The sequence below is a fragment of the Eschrichtius robustus genome, chromosome 10, assembly GCF_028021215.1.
Source record: "Eschrichtius robustus isolate mEscRob2 chromosome 10, mEscRob2.pri, whole genome shotgun sequence".
In the NCBI taxonomy this organism is placed as follows: domain Eukaryota; kingdom Metazoa; phylum Chordata; class Mammalia; order Artiodactyla; family Eschrichtiidae; genus Eschrichtius; species Eschrichtius robustus.
In genome coordinates, this window is record NC_090833.1 from 15295886 (window position 1) to 15315111 (window position 19226).

At 43.8% G+C, this 19226-nt stretch overlaps 1 protein-coding gene across 1 annotated transcript in view; it reads left to right on the forward strand.

Annotated features, from left to right (window-relative positions):
* Positions 1-7973: 7973 nt before the first annotated feature.
* BRINP1 (BMP/retinoic acid inducible neural specific 1) overlaps positions 7974-19226 on the forward strand; it is a 124080-nt gene continuing 112827 nt past the window's right edge. The window contains exon 1 of the mRNA XM_068553157.1: positions 7974-8191. Within this exon, the coding sequence (XP_068409258.1) occupies positions 7974-8191 (218 nt within the window). The remainder of the gene's footprint in view (positions 8192-19226) is intronic.

Sequence of the window (19226 nt, forward strand, 5' to 3'; positions counted from 1 at the left end):
AAATAAACAAAAACAAAGACAAATAAAAAAACTTAATTCTTCTCTCACTCTGTTTAAACTTACTTTTATCGGGTTTCCTCTGGCATTTGGATGAAAGTTAAGGCAAGTCCATGATTTTTCCAAATTATGTTCAACAATTTTCTATTCACCTCTACTTCTCACATATAGTCGCAGTTCAGTAGTTAAAGTTTCCAGTTCAGTGTGTTACAAAATAAATCAAATTTCATTTAAAGTGGAAACTTAATTTCCCTCCAGTTTCTCCTGTCTTTTCCCAATGATTTTGTCCTATCTCCTCCTTCTTGCTAACCTTCATCTTGATGTCTTCAAGGTGCGGGATTTGGTGAAGGATGGAGAGATAGGAGGTAGCAAGAATCTTCCTTGACTAGTACTTTTTTGACAACTGTGCATCAGTTCTCTGTGGGCTTAGCAGGCGTTTAGTTCCAACCTTTTAACTTACAACATTTGGTGGGTATCTTTGGAGCTTTCCTTCTCCCCTGAGATCTCTCACTTGTGATTCTGTTGATGAAGGAAAATACACGTCTTTTCCACTGCTTGCTGACCACTCATTCCTTGGACCTTTGATCAATGTCAGGCCAATCCCACTTTCCCCTTACTGGTGTCACCTGAAAAAAGAAAAATGCACAACCTAAAAGTTGAGAATCATGTTTTATTTGGCGGACAAAACTGAGGACTTGAGCGGGGACACAGCCCCTCAGAGAGCTCTGAGAGATTGCTCCAAAGAGGTAAGGGAGGAACCAGGTTATATAAGAATTTTTGCAACAAAGAACAGGTGGTTGGAACTTCGAAAGATGACTGATTACCAAAGAAAACCAGATACCTCAAGTTAATGAATTTGACTTGAGGTATCTCAAGGTGCAAGAGCCTGGGCTCATTGGAATCATTCCTTTGATATGCACCTTAGCTGTCTAGGGCCAGTATCCTGTGCTCTCCCATCCTGAGTCCCTCAGGGCGCACCTTCAGTTGAGGGGGCCGTAGTGGCTTGATGGCCGCAACATCCTTTGTTTACTAATGTGGCAGACAGCATTTTTCATTCACACTGGCGTGCCCTTTCCCTCCACTTTAGCTTTCTCTTGCATGTGGCCCACCTCCGATCCATGAGGGAAACATTCCTTTTACACAGGAGCTCAGCACTTACTTCCCAGTTTGCAGCCTCTACTCCGCCGCCAGGTTTCAGCCCTCTGTAGAATTCCCTCTTTAGAATTCTTTTTTTAGATTTCTGCCGTGTGAGTCAGACACCAATCTGCCATATTCCTCCAAGCTTCTGGGACATTTATCATGTTCTTTGTGGGGTCTTGTTGAAGCTTGAGGTGCAGGGCTACGCCCCTGACTCTCCCCTGGAGCTGTGTGGGAGTGGGCAGGGGGATTCACAGCAGGCAGGCCGTTCTCCCTCAGACTCCACTGGTGATCCTGACATCTCACTCTATGTTATCCTGTGGGTGAGAGGTTAAGAATCTCAAAAAGTGCCTTTTGGCTCCCTTTTTTATATGTCCTGTATAGTGGTCAGGCACCCCTCTTTAGAATATAATAGCTATTGTCTTGGTCTTGGCTCAAACCTAGACTAAAATAATTGTATTTGAAGTCCTATTTAATTCTTATCTGAACCCTAGGAGGTACTTATTCTCCTGTTACCGCCTGAATTTTACAGATGAGGAAACTGAGGCAAAGGGGTTTATTAATGTGCTCAAGGTCACCCAGCTTTGTAGGTTTGTATCTCCTGGGAGATGTCTTATCTGGAAGCCTGGATGAGCTCCTCAGGTTGACCCAGGCTTAGGATGCAGGCACTGTGGGTGATCTCAGATCGGGTCATCAGCCTCAGGGCCCCAGGGATGGGGACAGAGCAAGCATCCCCTTCCACTCTCTGGCCCGAATGTGAGCTACAGCCCAGCAATCCCTGTAGAAAACTCCAGAGGAGAAGCTGGTGACACTGCTACTGGAAGGCACTTCTCTCCTCTCTGTCTCCTGCGTGCTCCTCGGATGTAAATAATTTACAATGGCAACAATTAGAGAATGTGCTCTGTGTGGGATGAACCCATTCCCTTAATGACTCTGCAGGCGTATATGTAGCACGGTTCAGCCGACATGCTCTCCGTGCTTCAGCCCACGTCCGCAGCTCCACGCCGACCAGAGCCCCTCACAGCAGCCGGCCTGTGACTCACGGAAGGTCACAGTCAGGTCAAGGACGGTGCTCGGAAATAGAACCAGCCTCACTTTCACAGGCTCTAAAACCCAGTGGCAGGATGTTCCCTTTATGAATGTGGGGAAAGCAACAGTTCTGAAATGCATGGTGGTGGATATCCAGGGCTGTCTCTGGGATATGGGGATGGAGAGATGTGGCCGTGAGCGTGGGAGCTTTTATTTGAAATGTATTTATTGTCTGTTTGTTTGTTGATTTTGAAGGGAGGGGGCAAGTGCTCAATCAGTCATAGTGGGGAGTGAATTGGGTTCTCCAAATGTTAATAAAAACAAGGAGAAGGAATCTAAAAAAATGATACAAAAGAACTTATATACAAAACAGAAATAGGCCCACAGACATAGAAAACAAACTTATGCTTACCAAAGGGGAAGGGGGGGTGGGATAAATTAGGAGGTTTTGATTAACATATAACACTGCTATATATAAAATAGATAACCAACAAGGACCTCTTGTATAGCACAGGGAACGGAACTACACTCAATATTTTGTAATAACCTATAAGGGGAAAGAATCTGAAAAAAATAGATATACATGTAAGTGTAACTGAATCACTTTGCTGTACACCTGAAACTAACACAACATTGTAAATCAACTATACTTGAAAAACAAGATAAAAAACAAACAAAACAAAAGGAGATGGATGAGTGACCTTTCCAGGTGGTGTCACAGAGCAGAAAAGGTTCGTTTGAGCCCTGTCTTGCCCAGTGAAAATAGAATACCATCCATATGTGTAATTTTAAAGTTTTAGCAGCCACATTAAAACAATTAAAAAGAAACAGGTGAAATGCATTTTAATAATATATTGTATTTACTCCAGTACATCCAAAATAGTACTATTTCAACATGTAACCAATATAAAATATCAGTGAGATACTTTACATCCTGTTCCTCTAAGTGTTTGAGATCTGGTGGGTGTGTATTTCATACTTACAGCATGTCTCGATTTGGACGAGCCATATTTCAAGTGCTCAATAGCCACACGTGGTCAGTGGCTCCCAACGTGGACAGCACAGCCTCCAATTCTAACTCTGCCATTTGCCAGCTTGTGATGTTGGGCCGGTTACTTATCCTTTCCGGGCCTTAGTGTCCCCTCCCCCCACATGTAAATGGGGACCATAACCTCTCCGTATTGCAACAAGGTCACATGTGTAAAACAGCACATAGTAAATGCTCAGTTAATTGACTGGCGATTCCTTCCTCATACTGACTGCATCGCAACTAAACTGTAAGCTCCCTGCAGGAGACTGAAATACAACTTGGCCTCTGACTATATCGAAATGCAAACCGTTGCTGACCCTCTCTTTCCTTTCCTTCCACTGACATTTCTTTTTCCCTGAAGCTCTGCATTGCTCACTCCTTCACTTTCTTCAGGTCGCCTCTCAAAGGTGACTTCTTCAGAGCAGCTTTTCCTCAACACCTTGTACGTAAAGCAGCAGCCGCACTCTCAATCCCGTCTTATCTGCTTTGGTTTTCTTTAGAGCACTGCTCACCATCACACGTATAGTTACTGCTCATTTGTTTACTTCTCCCAACCCAACAGAAAAGAAGCCCTGCTCACTGTTTAATTTTCCAACTAAACATGTTAATGGATGAATGAGTGAATTTATTGAACATCTACAGTGCTTTGCCCTTGGTGGATAGCACGGAAATGAAATATACAGTCCTTGCTTGATGAGGGATTCAGAGGGAGATACAGGTGCTTGAAGGCCCTACATGGGTCCTAAAATCTCACTAAAGCCTCTGCCACCTGTGTGCTACTCTGGGCACACACTCCATCACTCTGCCCTCTCCCACCCCCAAGACTTATTGTATGGCACTTGCTCTGCTGAAATTCCCTTTTGCTCATCTCTACTCACCAAAACCTTAACATGCTATGAAGGCCCCGCTCAAATACCACGTCTTGTAAGGATCCTTTCCAGGTCTCTTGGTTGGAAAAATATCTCTGGCCTCTATTCTTCCACGGGACATTTTTCTTTGCTTATAGTATTTATGACAGCCTATTTCATACTAGAATTCCTCAGGCCTCGGTGTGACTTCTCCACAATATTTTGAATCTCTAGAGGGCAGGATCTAATTTCAGCTGGGTGGGGTGAGGGTGGGGATGTAGTGGAAACTATACCCGTAATGAGATATACACGGGTTAGATTCTTGAATCCTTAGGACCTGCAAGCTTGGGAAAGTTATTTAATGTCTTCAAGTTCCAGTGTGCTCATCTGTTAAATGGGAGAGCTGTACCCACCTCGGGGAAGAAACCTTTGTTAACATCTAGTCTGAATTGGATGCTTTGGCTGCTGCCAAGAGAACAGACATTTTTCGATACAAGTACACAATAGATGATCCATAAATATCAGTCATGGGACCCTTATATTAACCCAAGTCTCCAGTACAGTTGGTGCTAATTTGGGCTTGTTTACAGAATGGGAATCACTGTGTCTGTCATGATATGACAATATTTAGGTAACATACATACTAATCCTTGCTCTTGCCCAACAAAATGTCCATTTCTATTCAAATGCACCTCACAGAAACTTCCATGTTCATTTTTAGTGTTCTGTGGATTATTGTGATTTTCTGAGCCAACAGAGATATATTCAGACTTCTTCCGTGAAGCGCTCATGTGTACTTGCTGAGATGTAGATTGTATCGTAGACCCCAACTACAAAGGAGGTTCAGACACAGCTACTGACCCGTCTTGGCCCACTGCCCAGCCGAGACAATGTGGCAGCATGAAAACCAGGAGCTGGAAGACAGGAGTCTAGCCCAGTCAGCCACTCAGGTCCTGATCTTGTAAGAAGGAGTTGGATTAGAGCAGGATTTAACTTCTGCATCACTGACATTTTAGGTCCAGTAGTCTTTGTCGTGGGGGGAGGGGCCATCCCGTGCACTGTAGGATGTGCAGCAGCCTCCCTGGCCTCTACCCACTGGATGCCACTAGCATCCCCTCCGCTGTGACAAGCAAAGATGTCCCTTAGGTGGCGAAATGGCTGCCAGAATGAAAGCACTGGACTCCATCTTTCAAATTTCAGCAAATTCTAGGACTCGGGGCTGAGGTCTTACTCTCTGACACACAGACACACAGACACACACACACACATACGCTGCTGTTCCATGTCTAGCCTTGTTTCACTTTTGCAAGCTGCAGTGTTCCGAATCCGGTTTCCTTGCAAACAGTCTAACAGCCGGGCATTCTCTCCTAGGCTCCCGCCCTGCACCCACTTACAGCAGAAGCCACGCAGAAGGGCTGGATGGGTGACACGCTGTGATTTCAGTGTGCTGTAGCTCCCCGCCGGGATCTCTGAACAATCGCCTCCACCCCCTGCTTGCCACTCAGATGGGCTCCGGCAGACAGTTTTGGCAGCTGGAGCTGTTACATTTCTGCACTCCACATGTATGTCTTTGTTTTAGGCTCTGAACAAAACCTGAGGCCACAGCTTCTACCAGCCCACTCCTCTGCTCACATGCCTTTTTCCTTTGCCCCTGACACCTGGGGCCTGCAGTGCCAAGTAGATTTTTGTAGCTACTCATAATAAAATGGTGCAGTCGGACCACAGAGAGAAATCGCCAATTGGGTCGGAAATTCACATCTCTCTTTTTTTTGATTTTCTCTTTCTTAGCTTGACTTTCTTCCCATTTTCAGCTGGAAGAGTAGACAAGTAAGGGATCATAATTCTTCATGTTTCTACGTGGTTTTCCACTCAACAAATTGGTTTTGTCCTCGCCATGTTTTTTTTTTTTTTTTTAATAAATTTATTTTGGCTGTGTTGGGTTTTCGTTGCTGTGTGCGGGCGTTCTCTAGTTGCAGCGAGCGGGGGCTACTCTTCGTTGCGATGCGTGGGCTTCTTATTGTCATGGCTTGTTGCAGAGCACAGGCTCTAGGCACACGGGATTCAGTAGTTGTGGCACACAGGCTCAGTAGTTGTGGCGCACGGGCTTAGTTGCTCCGCAGCATGTGGGATCTTCCCAGGCCAGGGGTCGAACCCATGTCCCCTGCATTGGCAGGCAGATTCTTAACCACTGTGCCACCAGGGAAGCCCCTCACCATGTTTTTAGATGTTAGACATAAAAATCTGAGATCTAGACAGAGGCCATGGCTGTCCAGAGTCACACAGCCAGCAGTATATAGAAACAGTCTTTTAAAGATCCTTGCCAGTTAAAGACTCACAGCCCCACGGGCAAAATGGACACAAACAAATAAGTACAATAAAAGATAGTAAGTACTAACATACAGTTATATAAAGGAGCAACGAGAGCTGAAAGAAAGGAACAACTAACAGTTTTTGAGAGGAATAGAAAAAGGAAATGACCTTTGAGGACCTGACCTCAAGTGGCTACTGAAGGATAAACAGGATCTGGCGGGGCAGTGGGGCCAGTAGGAGCAAAGACGCCCCCGGCAGGGACTGGATGGGCATCACCAGCATCAAGATTTGTCATCATCTGTGTCCTCATCATCACTGATGCCACTTATTGAGCACTTCCTGAAAACGTCAGGTGCTTCATGGGACACTTGACATGAATGGTGTCATTTCATTCTCATGCTAGTTCTGGGTGTAGGTGCTATTGTTAACTACATTTTACAGACCAGGAAACTGAGGCCCAGAGAAGTGAAATCACTTGCCTGAAATAATACAGTTTATAATTGATGGAACCTGCATTCCCAGCTACCTTTCAGTGTAGAGTAAGATAAGCTCTTCTAGACTAAGTGGGGTGGTGGACACAGACAGCACAGTGTTAAACTAGCAAGTAGAATGATGTTGTGATGATAAAAACAAAACTCGTAAATTTTCCAAGGAGCCCCTACTTAAGCTCTCCCTTAGTCTTAAGCATTTCTCCAACATGGCACCCCTGTGCTGTGCTACCACCGAAAAAAGAGGCGGGCGAGACCCCACTTGTTCCTTGGCTTTTAGTTCCCCTTCTGAGTACGAGAGAACCTCGAGGCTCAGAGTCACTGATGGGTGGATCCTCTAGTTACGTTTCCTTGGGGTGAAGGAGACAGTCCACTAAACGTTGTAGAAGTGCATTCAAATGAGCTCCATAAACTCTCCATCTGTAAGGTATTCAACCCGGATGGTCGTGATCATGATGCATCCCAAGACTTTTTGTGCTCACCTGATGATGCAAAAGCAAAGCCTGTGTTCATTTGGTGCATGTCTGTGGGAGAGGAGGAGAGAAAGGGATTCTCGTTCACCGAGTCCCTGCTGTGAGATTCAGGTTGTTTGTGAAGATAGCGGGTGGGATGGATACTGGAGTTCTATCTCCAAGTTCCTTCCTGGCTGTAGGAGACTCTGTTTCTGCATTCATTCATTTCACTCTTTCAACACTTATGCCTTGAATACCTACGACGTGCCAGGTGCCAAGATACAGGCGCTTAAGCCCGTCCTCTGTTTTACGGATGAGGAAACTGCATCCCTAAGAGATTCAGCAGTTTGTATGTGTTCATGCATGTTCACAGAACATGTGAACAACAAAGCAGGAATGCAAGCCCAGATGTCCATAGATGCCATGCTCTTAGCCAGAAACTGCACTGATTTTTGTAACCCTGGCACACTCTACTGATGTAAAGGATTATGATGATGTGTTAAGAACATTTTTAAAAATTTTCCTTTGTCTCTCTCTCTCTTCCTTTTATTTTGCTTCACCCTCCCCCCTTTCCTCTCTCCCTCTTTTGTTTCCTCTTTCTTTCTCTCTCTTTTTTATTCTTTTCTTCATAGGACTCCACAGAATGGAGCAAGAATGAGAGGAAAAAGGCCGGCAGAAAAGCATGAACTGGAGGTTTGTTGAGCTCCTCTACTTCCTGTTTGTATGGGGCCGTATCTCTGTGCAGCCCTCCCACCAGGAACCAGCTGGGACAGACCAACATGTCTCCAAGGAATTTGATTGGCTTATTTCAGACAGGGGGCCTTTCCACCACTCCAGGAGCTACCTATCCTTTGTGGAAAGACACCGTCAAGGATTTACAACCAGATATAAAATATACAGGTAAGAGCTGGGCTAAGCTTGCCTTTGCTTTTCATTCACTGAGTGCTTTTGGGGGTCACACGTTGGCATGGGCCTTGCTGTATGGAGGAGTGTCTGGGCCAAGGCTGTTATGCACTTTTTCATTATTAATTTATCTATTTATTTATCCATCTATTTAATTTATTACATTGTGCAAGAGATTAGCAATGGTGAGAATAGCTAATATTTTTTGAGTACTTACTACTGTGTGCTGGGCATGGTGCTTAGTACTTTGTACACTATCTCATTGAACCTTACAATAACATCAGAGATAGCATCTATTTGTTTTCTCCACTTTATAGAAGGGATAACTGGGCTTCTGCTAGGTGAAATAACTTGTCCAAAGTCACACAGTCTGTGAGTGGTGGGACTGGGATTCAAGCCCTGGTTTATCTGCATCCATAGTCACAGACAGTATTTTTAGTCAGTTACATCAGGTGTAGGCCGTGTTGTTTTGCAGATGCTATTAATATAGCAAATATCCTACCCAAACATATTCACACATTTGGAAACAAGTAGGGACACTCAGTGAAAACCTCTTTCTTGAGCAAGTCTGAGCTGGTCTTTGGCCTTTTGGAATCCTACTCATCCCAAAAGGACTTAGCCCCAAATTCTTCCTCTTTGAGAGTCTAAGAAACCATCTTGGACTCTCCCCACTCCACTTGATCACCCTCTCTTTGATATTTCCACAGCTCTCTACACTTATACCTCTTTAGTTGTCAACCATTTGGAGAAATACCATTCTTGTATTTCTCTTTCACCTGGAAACTCTGTGAGGCCAGGACTTATATATAATTCATTTCTGGATCCCCAGAGTGATTTCTGTTCTGCCTTGTATCATAAGGACACGAAAAATGTGCACTTAAATAAATTGGAGAATGCAAAAAACTCTCTAGAGCTCTCTCTAAGACAGCTTAAGCTTTGCCTTAAGGTCAAGGAACACTTCTGGGCCAACTGGAATAGGAGACGAGGAAGCATGGTGGAGGAAAAAATCCTAACCTGCAACTGGGAAGCCGTGAATTCAGGTCTTACATCTTCTATGTATTTGACATGAAAATATGCATACCTCCTTTGCACATTGTGTGGCATTGTGGACTAGGGATGGATGATTCATGAATTTGCTACCAGCTGCAGATGCCTGTGATTCTGTGCTGAATAGTCAAATCCGAGTTTGAAAGTTGGCCCTTATACAAAGGAAAGTTTGCATCTGCTTCTGTGTTCATATTTCACCTATGCTTTTCCTTGGATTCCACTGCTAAAACAAAAGTTTGCAGTCACCCCACAAGCTGATTTCTAAGATCCTTTCTAGCTCTAAAATTAAATATAAGATTTAACCAAGGTCACATGGTTAATTAAATGATGGAGTTTAATCCAGAAGTCAGGCCCCTGGTCATCTAGTTATTCCTTCCTTCCTTTATTTAATCCTCAAATAATTATTAAGCACCAGCTAGAGGCCCAGCACTGTGTTTAAGGCAGATGACACGATGGCGAGTAAAACAAACATGGTCCTTGCTCTCATAGCAGTACATTAATTAAACACACACACACACACACACACACACACAGTATAAGTGCTACAAAAGAGAAAGTGCAGGATAGGCATAATTGGAAGATCATAAACATTGATTTGGGACCTATTGTGTGAAAGATTAGGTGGGGCTCCTGTTGTAATCTTCATCTGGACACACATGCAAATAGGTACCCAGAGATTTGTGTGCTCATCTAGACCAGGTTCAGACCAGAGCAAAAGCCAACAAGGATGTGCTCTCCAGGGCTGTTGTCAATTGACGTTTTGTCTTCACTACTTTGTTGAAACACTAAAGCATGTCCACAGGTGATTCGAAGTGTGTCTTCCTGTGTGCTAACATGGACATAGCACATTAGAAACTTGACATTTGCATCATGAAAGAAAGGCTTTACTACCAGCATGTGCCATATTATCTGAGGCTACAGAGCCAGCCTTTCTGAAATGTCCTAGACCTCAAGCTTCGGCCAGTCCCCCAACCCTAGAATCCGGGCTAGAGCCCAGGGTGATCTGGGGGCTTCAGAAACTGGGAGGAAGTCTGCTCTCCTCACTTAAGTGGGTTAAGGCCATCTCTGTCCTCATTCATATGCAGGCAGAGGCTGGCTTCAGCTCATAGAGTCGTGGTGGGGAGTTTGCGCCACTGGCAATGATGAGAACCTTTCAAATTAAATCCCAGCAGAAGTCCTCTCTCCTGTTGCTTTGCACGCTGAGCAATAAACTGTGCACAAACAGTAGTCCGGGTGCACGAGGTTCGTGCTCTGCCACTTCTAAGTCTGAGCTGACATGTGGAGGCTGGGGGAGTTTTCTGAACTTGAACCTGCCTGGGTACAGGGACAGCATCCTTGATCCTGGAGGCAGAGAGCCAGGGTGGCTCAATCCGCCCACCTCCCCGCTGTGTGGTTTAGGCCAAGTAATGGGACTTCTCTGGGCTCCTGTTTTCTCATCTGTGGAAGGGGAATGTTCGCTAAGATGGTCTCCAAGGTCCTCTCCTTCTCTGAAAGTCTATGATTCCACGAAATATTGTCATTTGGAAATACAGCATGGGATATCGGAGAGGACTCTGGACTTGGAGTCTGCAGACTCAGGTTTTGTTTATTTTGGAGCTGCTTACTAGCTTCCTCATCCTGGGCAAATGTATTCATGCATCATTCACTCAAGCGTACATCCAGTGCTTTAGAATTTAACACCAATCATGTACTGTAAGCCGTGCTATGATTCGGTAATATAGAGAAGACCAAAAGAAAACAACAAAGCTCGCACACATACACACACACACACACCCCGCAACCTGCAAGGTCCATCCCCTCTTTCACCAAGCTCAGAGGTGGGAGTGGAAGATGGAGGGAAAAAAGAGTGAATAAGCAAACAATTATCATTCCACAGAGAGGTATGAATAAGTAACCGCTCAGATACTCAATATTCTCCTCTGTAGAAAGGGACAGTGATGTCTGTCCCACCTACAAGGTCAAATGAGATTAACTTGGTGTGAGATGCTTCGTAAAATTTAAATTTTCTTATATCTGGAAAATTTTTTTCATTAAGGTTCGAAATCATCATTCTAATAAAATCATTTAGTTTCACTTTCTGGTAAGCCCATACATATATTAGTCGCTAAATAGTGTGTGAGGGAAATACTAGTATTGTCCATATTACAAATGAGAAAACTCAGGCATCAAGAGGTGAAGGAGATTGTCCACATCACACATCTGGGATGTGGCAGAGCTAGGAATAAAAGCAGGCCTCTGAGATTCCACAGTGTGAGCCCTTAACTCTATGTTGTCATAACCCTCTCTTAGTTCTTAGTTACCTAGTGTATGACCAAATACCCAGAGACTTCCGCTGACCATGAACAAGTTGCAACCTCTCTGTGACTTAGTTTTCTCATCTGTAAAATGGAGATAATATTAAATGCCTTGTGTAGCTGTGGCAAGAAATAATTTAGCTATCAATCATGGAGAGCTTGGAATTTTGCAGGAGCTGTTCCTTCCTTGACCTCAGACAGCTGATGGTATTGCTGGAAATGACTTCTTTTCTTCTCGTGGTATTTTAAAATTCAGTTTGGTCCAAAGAGTGTTTCCTGTGTTCCCACTGCCTTTTTGTGTTTTATTTTTCTGTTTCTCTTTTCCTGACTTTGAGATCATCAGTAGTTGCCGTAAATTTGGCAGTTATTTCAGAGGTGGATTTAAAAGGAGAATTGTGGTACCCTTTGTAAGCTTTGGTTTTGGAGAGTCAGGGCAGGGGAGAGGGGCACTGATAATGGTGGTCACTATGCCACAAGACGTGGTTTCATATTGAGTGGTTTTCCCTACAGGTTTCAGAGCAAGTGGTTTGTGGCTTATGGTGCACCTTCCTTTGAGCCTTAAATAAGTACGTAAAAGTTGAATGTAAATCAAATCTTGGTAAACCAGGTCTGATTGCCTAACCATCTTGCACATTTATCAGAGTTGCATAAATCTTTGTTCTAATCCACCATCTTGATGGTTCCTTCGTGTGTTTCACAAAAATATCTTTAGTAGGTTTTGTGGCAAAGATACTTCTCTAAGTGAATGGGGCTGGGGCTGGGTGGAAGGTTCTGCTGAGACGAATGAGATGTGGTCCTTGTCCAGAAATCATTCAGGAGTATATATTGGAAATGCTGGAGAGGGTGTGGAGAAAAGGGAACCCTCTTGCCCTGTTGGTGTGAATGTAAATTGATACAGCCACTATGGAGAACAGTATGGAGGTTCCTTAAAAAACTAAAACTAGAACTACCATATGACTCAGCAATCCCACTACTGGGCATATACCCTGAGAAAGCCATAATTCAAAAAGAGTCATGTACCACGATGTTCATTGCAGTGCTATTTACAATAGCCAGGACATGGAAACAACCTAAGTGTCCATTGACAGATGAATGGATAAAGAAAATGTGGCACATATATACAGTGGAATATTACTCAGCCATAAAAAGGAACGAAATTGAGTTATTTGTAGTGAGGTGGATGGACCTAGAGTCTGTCATACAGAGTGAAGACAGTCATACAGAGTGAAGTAAGTCAGAAAGAGAAAAACAAATACCGTATGCTAACACATATATATGGAATCCAAAAAAAAAAAAAAAGGGTCTGAAGAACCTAGGGACAGGACAGGAAGGAAGACACAGATGTAGAGAATGGACTTGAGGACACGGGGAGGGGGAAGGGTAAGCTGGGACGAAGTGAGAGAGTGGCATAGACATATATGCACTACCAAATATAAAATAGGTAGCTGGTGGGAAGCAGCCACATAGCACAGGGAGATCAGCTCTGTGCTTTGTGACCACCTAGAGGGGTAGGATGGGGGGTGGGATAGGGAGGGTGGGAGGGAGATGCAAGAGGGAGGGGATATGGGGATATATGTATACGTATAACTGATTCACTTTGTTATACAGCAGCAACTAACATAACAATGTAAAGCAATTATACTCCAATAAAGATGTTAAAAATAAATTAATTAATTAAAAAAGAAAAGAGTGTATACTGGGTGCTTAGGTTTGTCAGATGCTGTGCACTGGGGAATTGATGATATATAAGGTAGACAGGTCCCTGCTTTGAGGAGCTTACAGATATGGGGTGGTGAGGGCGAAGTCCACCACCACACCATTCAGGATGCCGTGGTTGAGCTTGAAAGGAGACCCCCCCCCCCCAACCTCTGGATTCCAGATAGAATCTTGATATCACATGATGCAAGGGTTGTATTTCTATTAGTGTGGCTCAAATTAGTCTAAATCAGCATTTCTTAAAGTATCTCACATGGAGCTGGAGTTCAATGTGATGTTAAAAGGCATTTCTAGAAAAAAAAAATCCCATAGTCAAATAAATAATAATAAAAACCGTAATAAGGGTAAGTCAGTTGCTAACGTTGAAAGATTACCAAGCGTCTAGCATGGACACACAGTGTATAAATTACTGCAACAGATTGGTCCTTATAATAATCCTGTGCTTAGGTATTGTTACCATCCCCATTTACATAACTTGCCCAAGGAAAGAGAGCTACTTCATGGTAGAGTAGAATGTATCACAAACAAGCAGATTCCAGAGTCTGCATGTTTAACCATGCTATATTGCCTCCCAAATGACATAGATATATTTGTTTGGAAAACCAAGCAAAGTTATACAGGCTTCCTTACCGCAGGGCTTTTCAAGGTCTTTCCTAGACTGTTTAACAATGTTTAACCAAACCTCTTTGACCCTACAACCTCTTTTTCTCAGAGAGACAGGAATTCGGGTGAGCAGGCTTCAGGAGGCAGTGGCTCTACCTGGCTTTGGCAGCTTGAGTGTTGCTTCTTTGGATGCCAGCCTGTGTCAAAGCTATCTGAAAAGACATCGCTTCCAGTTGGGGAGCTGGCACCTGGCTGAGGAAGCCACCCTACCTGTTGGGATTTTGCTTGGAACACTTTGATCTACATCTACTTCCTGGTTTATAATTCAAAGAAATGGAATTAACAGCTTCAGTTTTACTATCACAAGTAATAGCCTTATCTTTTGTTCCTTCTCCTTCTCATTTCTTAAATTTCTGCACTACTATTTCTTATTCCTAAATTTGGCATTTCACCCTGTGGGTATGGGGATGAAAACTTCAGAGGCCAGAGCCACAGTTACAGAGGAAGGTGAAACCTTGATTTAATGTGCAAAGAAGTGGCTGCACATCAGAATCACCTGCAAAGCTTTTAAAAAATTCCAATGCCTGGGTCCTTCCTCAGATATTTGGATTTGTAATTGGTCTAGGATAGACATGAGAACCACCATCCTAGGGGTGATTTTGCTTCCTAATGGGACATATAGAAATGTCAGGGGGGCATTTTTGGTTGTCACAGTTGGTTGTGGGGAGGCGGTTTGCTACTGGCATCTGGTGGGTAGAAGCCAGGGATCAGGGATACAGCTGAACACCCTACGATGCAGAGACCGCCCTCTGCAGCAAAGAATTATCTGGCTCACAATGCCAGTATCATAGAGGTTGAGCACCTTTGCTCTAAAGCAAGGATTTTAGGAAAAAAGGAAAAGGGATGGTGGGAAGGATATTAGAAAAAATGGTTTTAGATTTTGGTCATCATGAGTTTGAGTTGGAATGAAGTATAAGCGCCAGTGCAGTGGCTGGGTTCCCAAAAAAAATCTGGCTGCAGGACCAAAGGGGAAGGGATTTTCCATGTTTTTAGACATGCCCTCAGATCAGGGTGGCAGTTGATGCATTAAGGAAGGTGAACTGAGTTTTGCTTCCTGCTGCAGAGAAGTAGCATTTAAGGGAAACTAGTTTTCTACCCCAGAAATAACCAGCCTCCATTCCTCCAGGAGTTCTGGGAGATTTGGTGAGTTTCTCATCTGACTATAGTATTCTATAGGAGGTAAGATGTTTAGGCACCCACTGTTAGGTTCAGATACACATGGCCTGAGTCATAAAATACCAGCTTGGACAAAGTGCATTAAGGGATACTTTTTTTTTCTTTAAGTGGGCTCAAAAGAAGATGAGACTGGGATGGTGTCCCACATTTGTCATTGTCAATTTTGGCCACTTAGGTTGGCATCACTGGGGAGAATCAATACCCTGTGCCCTTGCCCCTACCTTATCCCTCATTCAATCCAAATTTTGGATCAAGCTCTCCCTGAATAGAGAGGGATGGGGAGGGATAGTCAGCAAACATCTCCCGGGCCACTTGGTGTCAATTCAGAGATAATCTTCTGTGTTGATTATTTAAAATTGATCTTCCACTTCTAAGCCCAATAGCTTTATTGCTACCAAATTGGTACCTTTGCAGTACTTTACCTCTTTGCTCCCATTCCATTACCAAACTGACTTCTGTGAGCTGCTAAGCTTAGTTTGCTGCAATCTCTGCAGAGCAATTGTTCAGCTTTAGTCAGGAGCCATGTCCGAAAATGGACTGGCTTTTGCACACCTCCCTCCAAAGGACAGACTGGCACGGGGTCTTAAAACTGACATAATAAGATACGGTGATTGTTATGACTGGGGAAATTAGGAGGAGAATGAAGACAAGCCCTTGGAGCTTCAGACTCTATGCCCCAAATCTTGGCTAAGGAAGAAAGAAAGGGACCAGATCTGTGATCTGGAGCACCTGCCACTCATTCATTAATTTGAAAAATGTTTACTGATCTCCGAATTCCTACTGACCAGTCTCTACGACAGTTCCCTGGAGAGAGGGAGAGGAAAGACTGGATCCCTGACCTCAAGGAATTCAAAGTGTCTTGGGGAAAACTGACTGATGGGCAGATAACCACAATGCCATAGGCTCAGTTCCCTGATTGATCAATACGCTGGGTGCTGTGTTTGTGGTGGGGATGGGAACTACCCTTGGCATTGGGATCATGAATGTGGGGAAAGATGGGGGGAAAAGACATATCTAGGGAGGCATCCTAGAGGAAGGGGTATTTGACTCAGTCTTCAAGGAGGATTAGGATTTTATGAGAAGGCAGTGGGGGAAAAAGCAGCCCAGATAAAGGGAGGTAGCGCCTGCAAAGGCAAAGACGCAGAAGAAAGCCTGGAACTATGTCTGTGTGTGTGTGTGTGTGTGTGTCTGTGTGTGTGTGTATTTTGTTTCATGTTCTGTGGTTTCAGTTATAATCAACTGCTGTCCAAAAATATTAAATGGAAAATTCCAGAAATAAACAACTCAAAAGTTTTAAATTGCACACCATTCTGAGTAGTGTGATGAAATCTTGCACTGTCCAGCTCCGCCCCTCCCAGGACCCGAATCATCCCTTTGTCCAGTATATCCCCTCCCGTTAATCAGTAGCCATCTCGGTTTTGGTTTTCAGATCAACTGTCTCAGGATCTCAATGCTTATGTTCAAATAGCTCTTATTTTACTTAATAATAGCCCCAAAGTGCCAGAGTAGTGATGCTGGCAATTCAAATATGCCATAGAGAAACGGTAAAGTGCTTCCTTTAAGTGAAAAGGTGAAAGTTCTCAACTTAATAAGGAAGGAAAAACACTTATATGCTGAGGTTGCTAAGATCTATGGTAAGAATGAATCTTCTGTCTGTGAGATTGTGAAGAAGGAAACAGAAATTCATGCTAGCTTTGCTGTCACACCTCAGACTGCAAAAGTTATGGCCAAAGTGCTTGATAAGGGCTTAGTTAAGGTGGAAAAGGCATTACATTTTTATCATAAGGTATTTATAGAGAAAGAAAGGTGAGGGGGAGGGACCACATTCACATAACTTTTTTACAGTATATTGTTATAATTGTTCTATTTTATTATTAGTTACTGTTAAATTCTTACTGTGCCTAATTTATGTATCAAACTTTATCAAAGGTACGTATGTATAGGAAAAACATATGGTATACATAGTGTTCAGTACTATCCATGGTTTCAGGCATCCACTGGGCGTCTTGGAACGTTTCCTCCACCAATGGGGTGGTCCTACTGTAGTGATGATAGGAAATAAGGCTGGATGGCAGCTTGGAGCCAACAGTGAAAGGAATTTAGGATGGCAAATTGATTTCAAACAACCTTCAAACTCCAGTTAATTGTCAGAGTACTAGTACTTATCTCTTTAGAGCAGTGGGGTTTTTTTTGTTTGTTTCATTTTTACATTTCTTGACCTTACTCATGCTAAGAAATACATTTCACATTGACACTCAGTAAACCTAGAGATAAGAAGATATGTAATTGAAATGAAAACTCATGAAAAAAATACTTAACCTTACTCCATGTGATGCATCTTGATATTTTCTACTCTATTCCGTTCTAATATAACCTATTCCTTTCTGATTCATTTATTTTTAAAAATATTGGTGTCTACTGGCTTCATTGATTTCAGCCTCCACTAACGGGGTAGACCTTGCAGTTTGAAAAACACTGAGTTTATGTTGTGGTTACGTTTTGGCTCAGAGGAAAATTGCGCCATGTTTGAGAAGCAGAGTTTGCCGTGGGTTCAGGTTAGAACCTGTGCCTTGTCTGATAGAGGCGACAGGAAAACAGTGAAGGGTTTGAAACGTGAGACTGGCGTGGTCCGATATACATTTAGAAATATTGCTCTGGCTGCATCATGAGGAATGGGTGGAAGGGAATGAGAGAGAAGGGTTAGAAAGCTGAGGCAGTAATTCAAGGAAGAGGAAGGGGACACTGGAGCCAAGACAAAGGCTATAAAGACGGAATTCATTAACTCCCAAGTACCACTCAGGTCCATCAACAAAGCTGATTGGGACCTACCTGTCAGGCAGCTCCCTTCCTGGGCTGCATCCAGGCTTACCTGCCCTAGTTCCATTCTAGGCACCCTGTGGCAGGATGCATTCTTTTATGGAGAGTTCTACAGCCACTGGATACTTTGGTGTCTCTTAAGAAAGGAACCAGAATGCCCAGGCTTCTGCCTCCAGGCTATTTCCTTCTCTCTCAAGGCCTTCCTTCTGGGCAGGAGAATTACTAGGTCTCATTAGCAGTAGATTCCCAGACTAGCTTGGAGGAAGGCTTTGCATCCCACCCTTTATCTGCACCTGACTTGTCTCTGCAAACCTTGATGGAAACTTCCAGCCGCAAGTCAGTGTCTAAGCTGATGTGAACCCTAACACAGCCGCTGAAGCTTAGCGATGAAGAGCAAGTCTTTAGGCTCAGGCAGACCTTGGTTTGAATCCTGGCTCTGCCAGGTATGATCCCATTTAGCAGAGAGCAAGTGCTTGAGGACCAGTAACTAAAACAAGTTACCCGTTTGTATTTGAAACACCCCTACCTGCAAATTGATCCCTAAGAACTCTGCGAAAGCTTGCAGGAGACCTCCAACCATAAGAGGGGTGCTTGACCTGTGTGCACTGTAGCCCAGGTGCTCTAGGAAGGCAGCATAACTCCAGTCTCATATTAAGAGGACACTTATTTGGAGGAAAACACAGAAAGAGGACAAGAGAGAGGAAGATTGCTGATGCCCTGTGACACATGTGGCAGGAATCCAGAGGTCTACACACTGGCAAAGCATCCTTAAGCAATCAGCACGCATTGATTCCTGTAAACAGTACACGTCCCATGATTTGCAAGCGTCTAATTTATTAATCAGCCCAGGTGACAGGAGCAGTCTGCGACCTCTCATCTTCTCGGTGCCTGCCAGGTTGTCTTTGATGTGTATTGCTTGGGAGACATTGGGCCCCCAGAGATGGCTTCCCACCTCAGCACCTTCACAGTAATCAGCAACATTTCAGGATGGGGTGTGTACAGTGGTGAGGGTAACTCTGCTTTTTCTCAAATTGCAGCCTTGTTGACAGAAGGCCAGCAGCCTCCATCCCTGAGCGCTTGTGACAAGCTCTCTGTGACTCTAGTATGACACCCGGCTTTATACCACGTTGATGGGGGAGTGTGGTTTGTGTGAGAAAAAAGGAGGTGAATATAAATGATATGGAAGTCTCTGCACTGCTAAATGGTTTGGGATTGTCTGATTTGGGAAGGAACTGCTCACCTGTGCATGAATTCAGGAAGGATTTATTGAATCCCTACCATGTGCAGGGACTGTGTTAGCCTCTGCTGACACCAAAGTG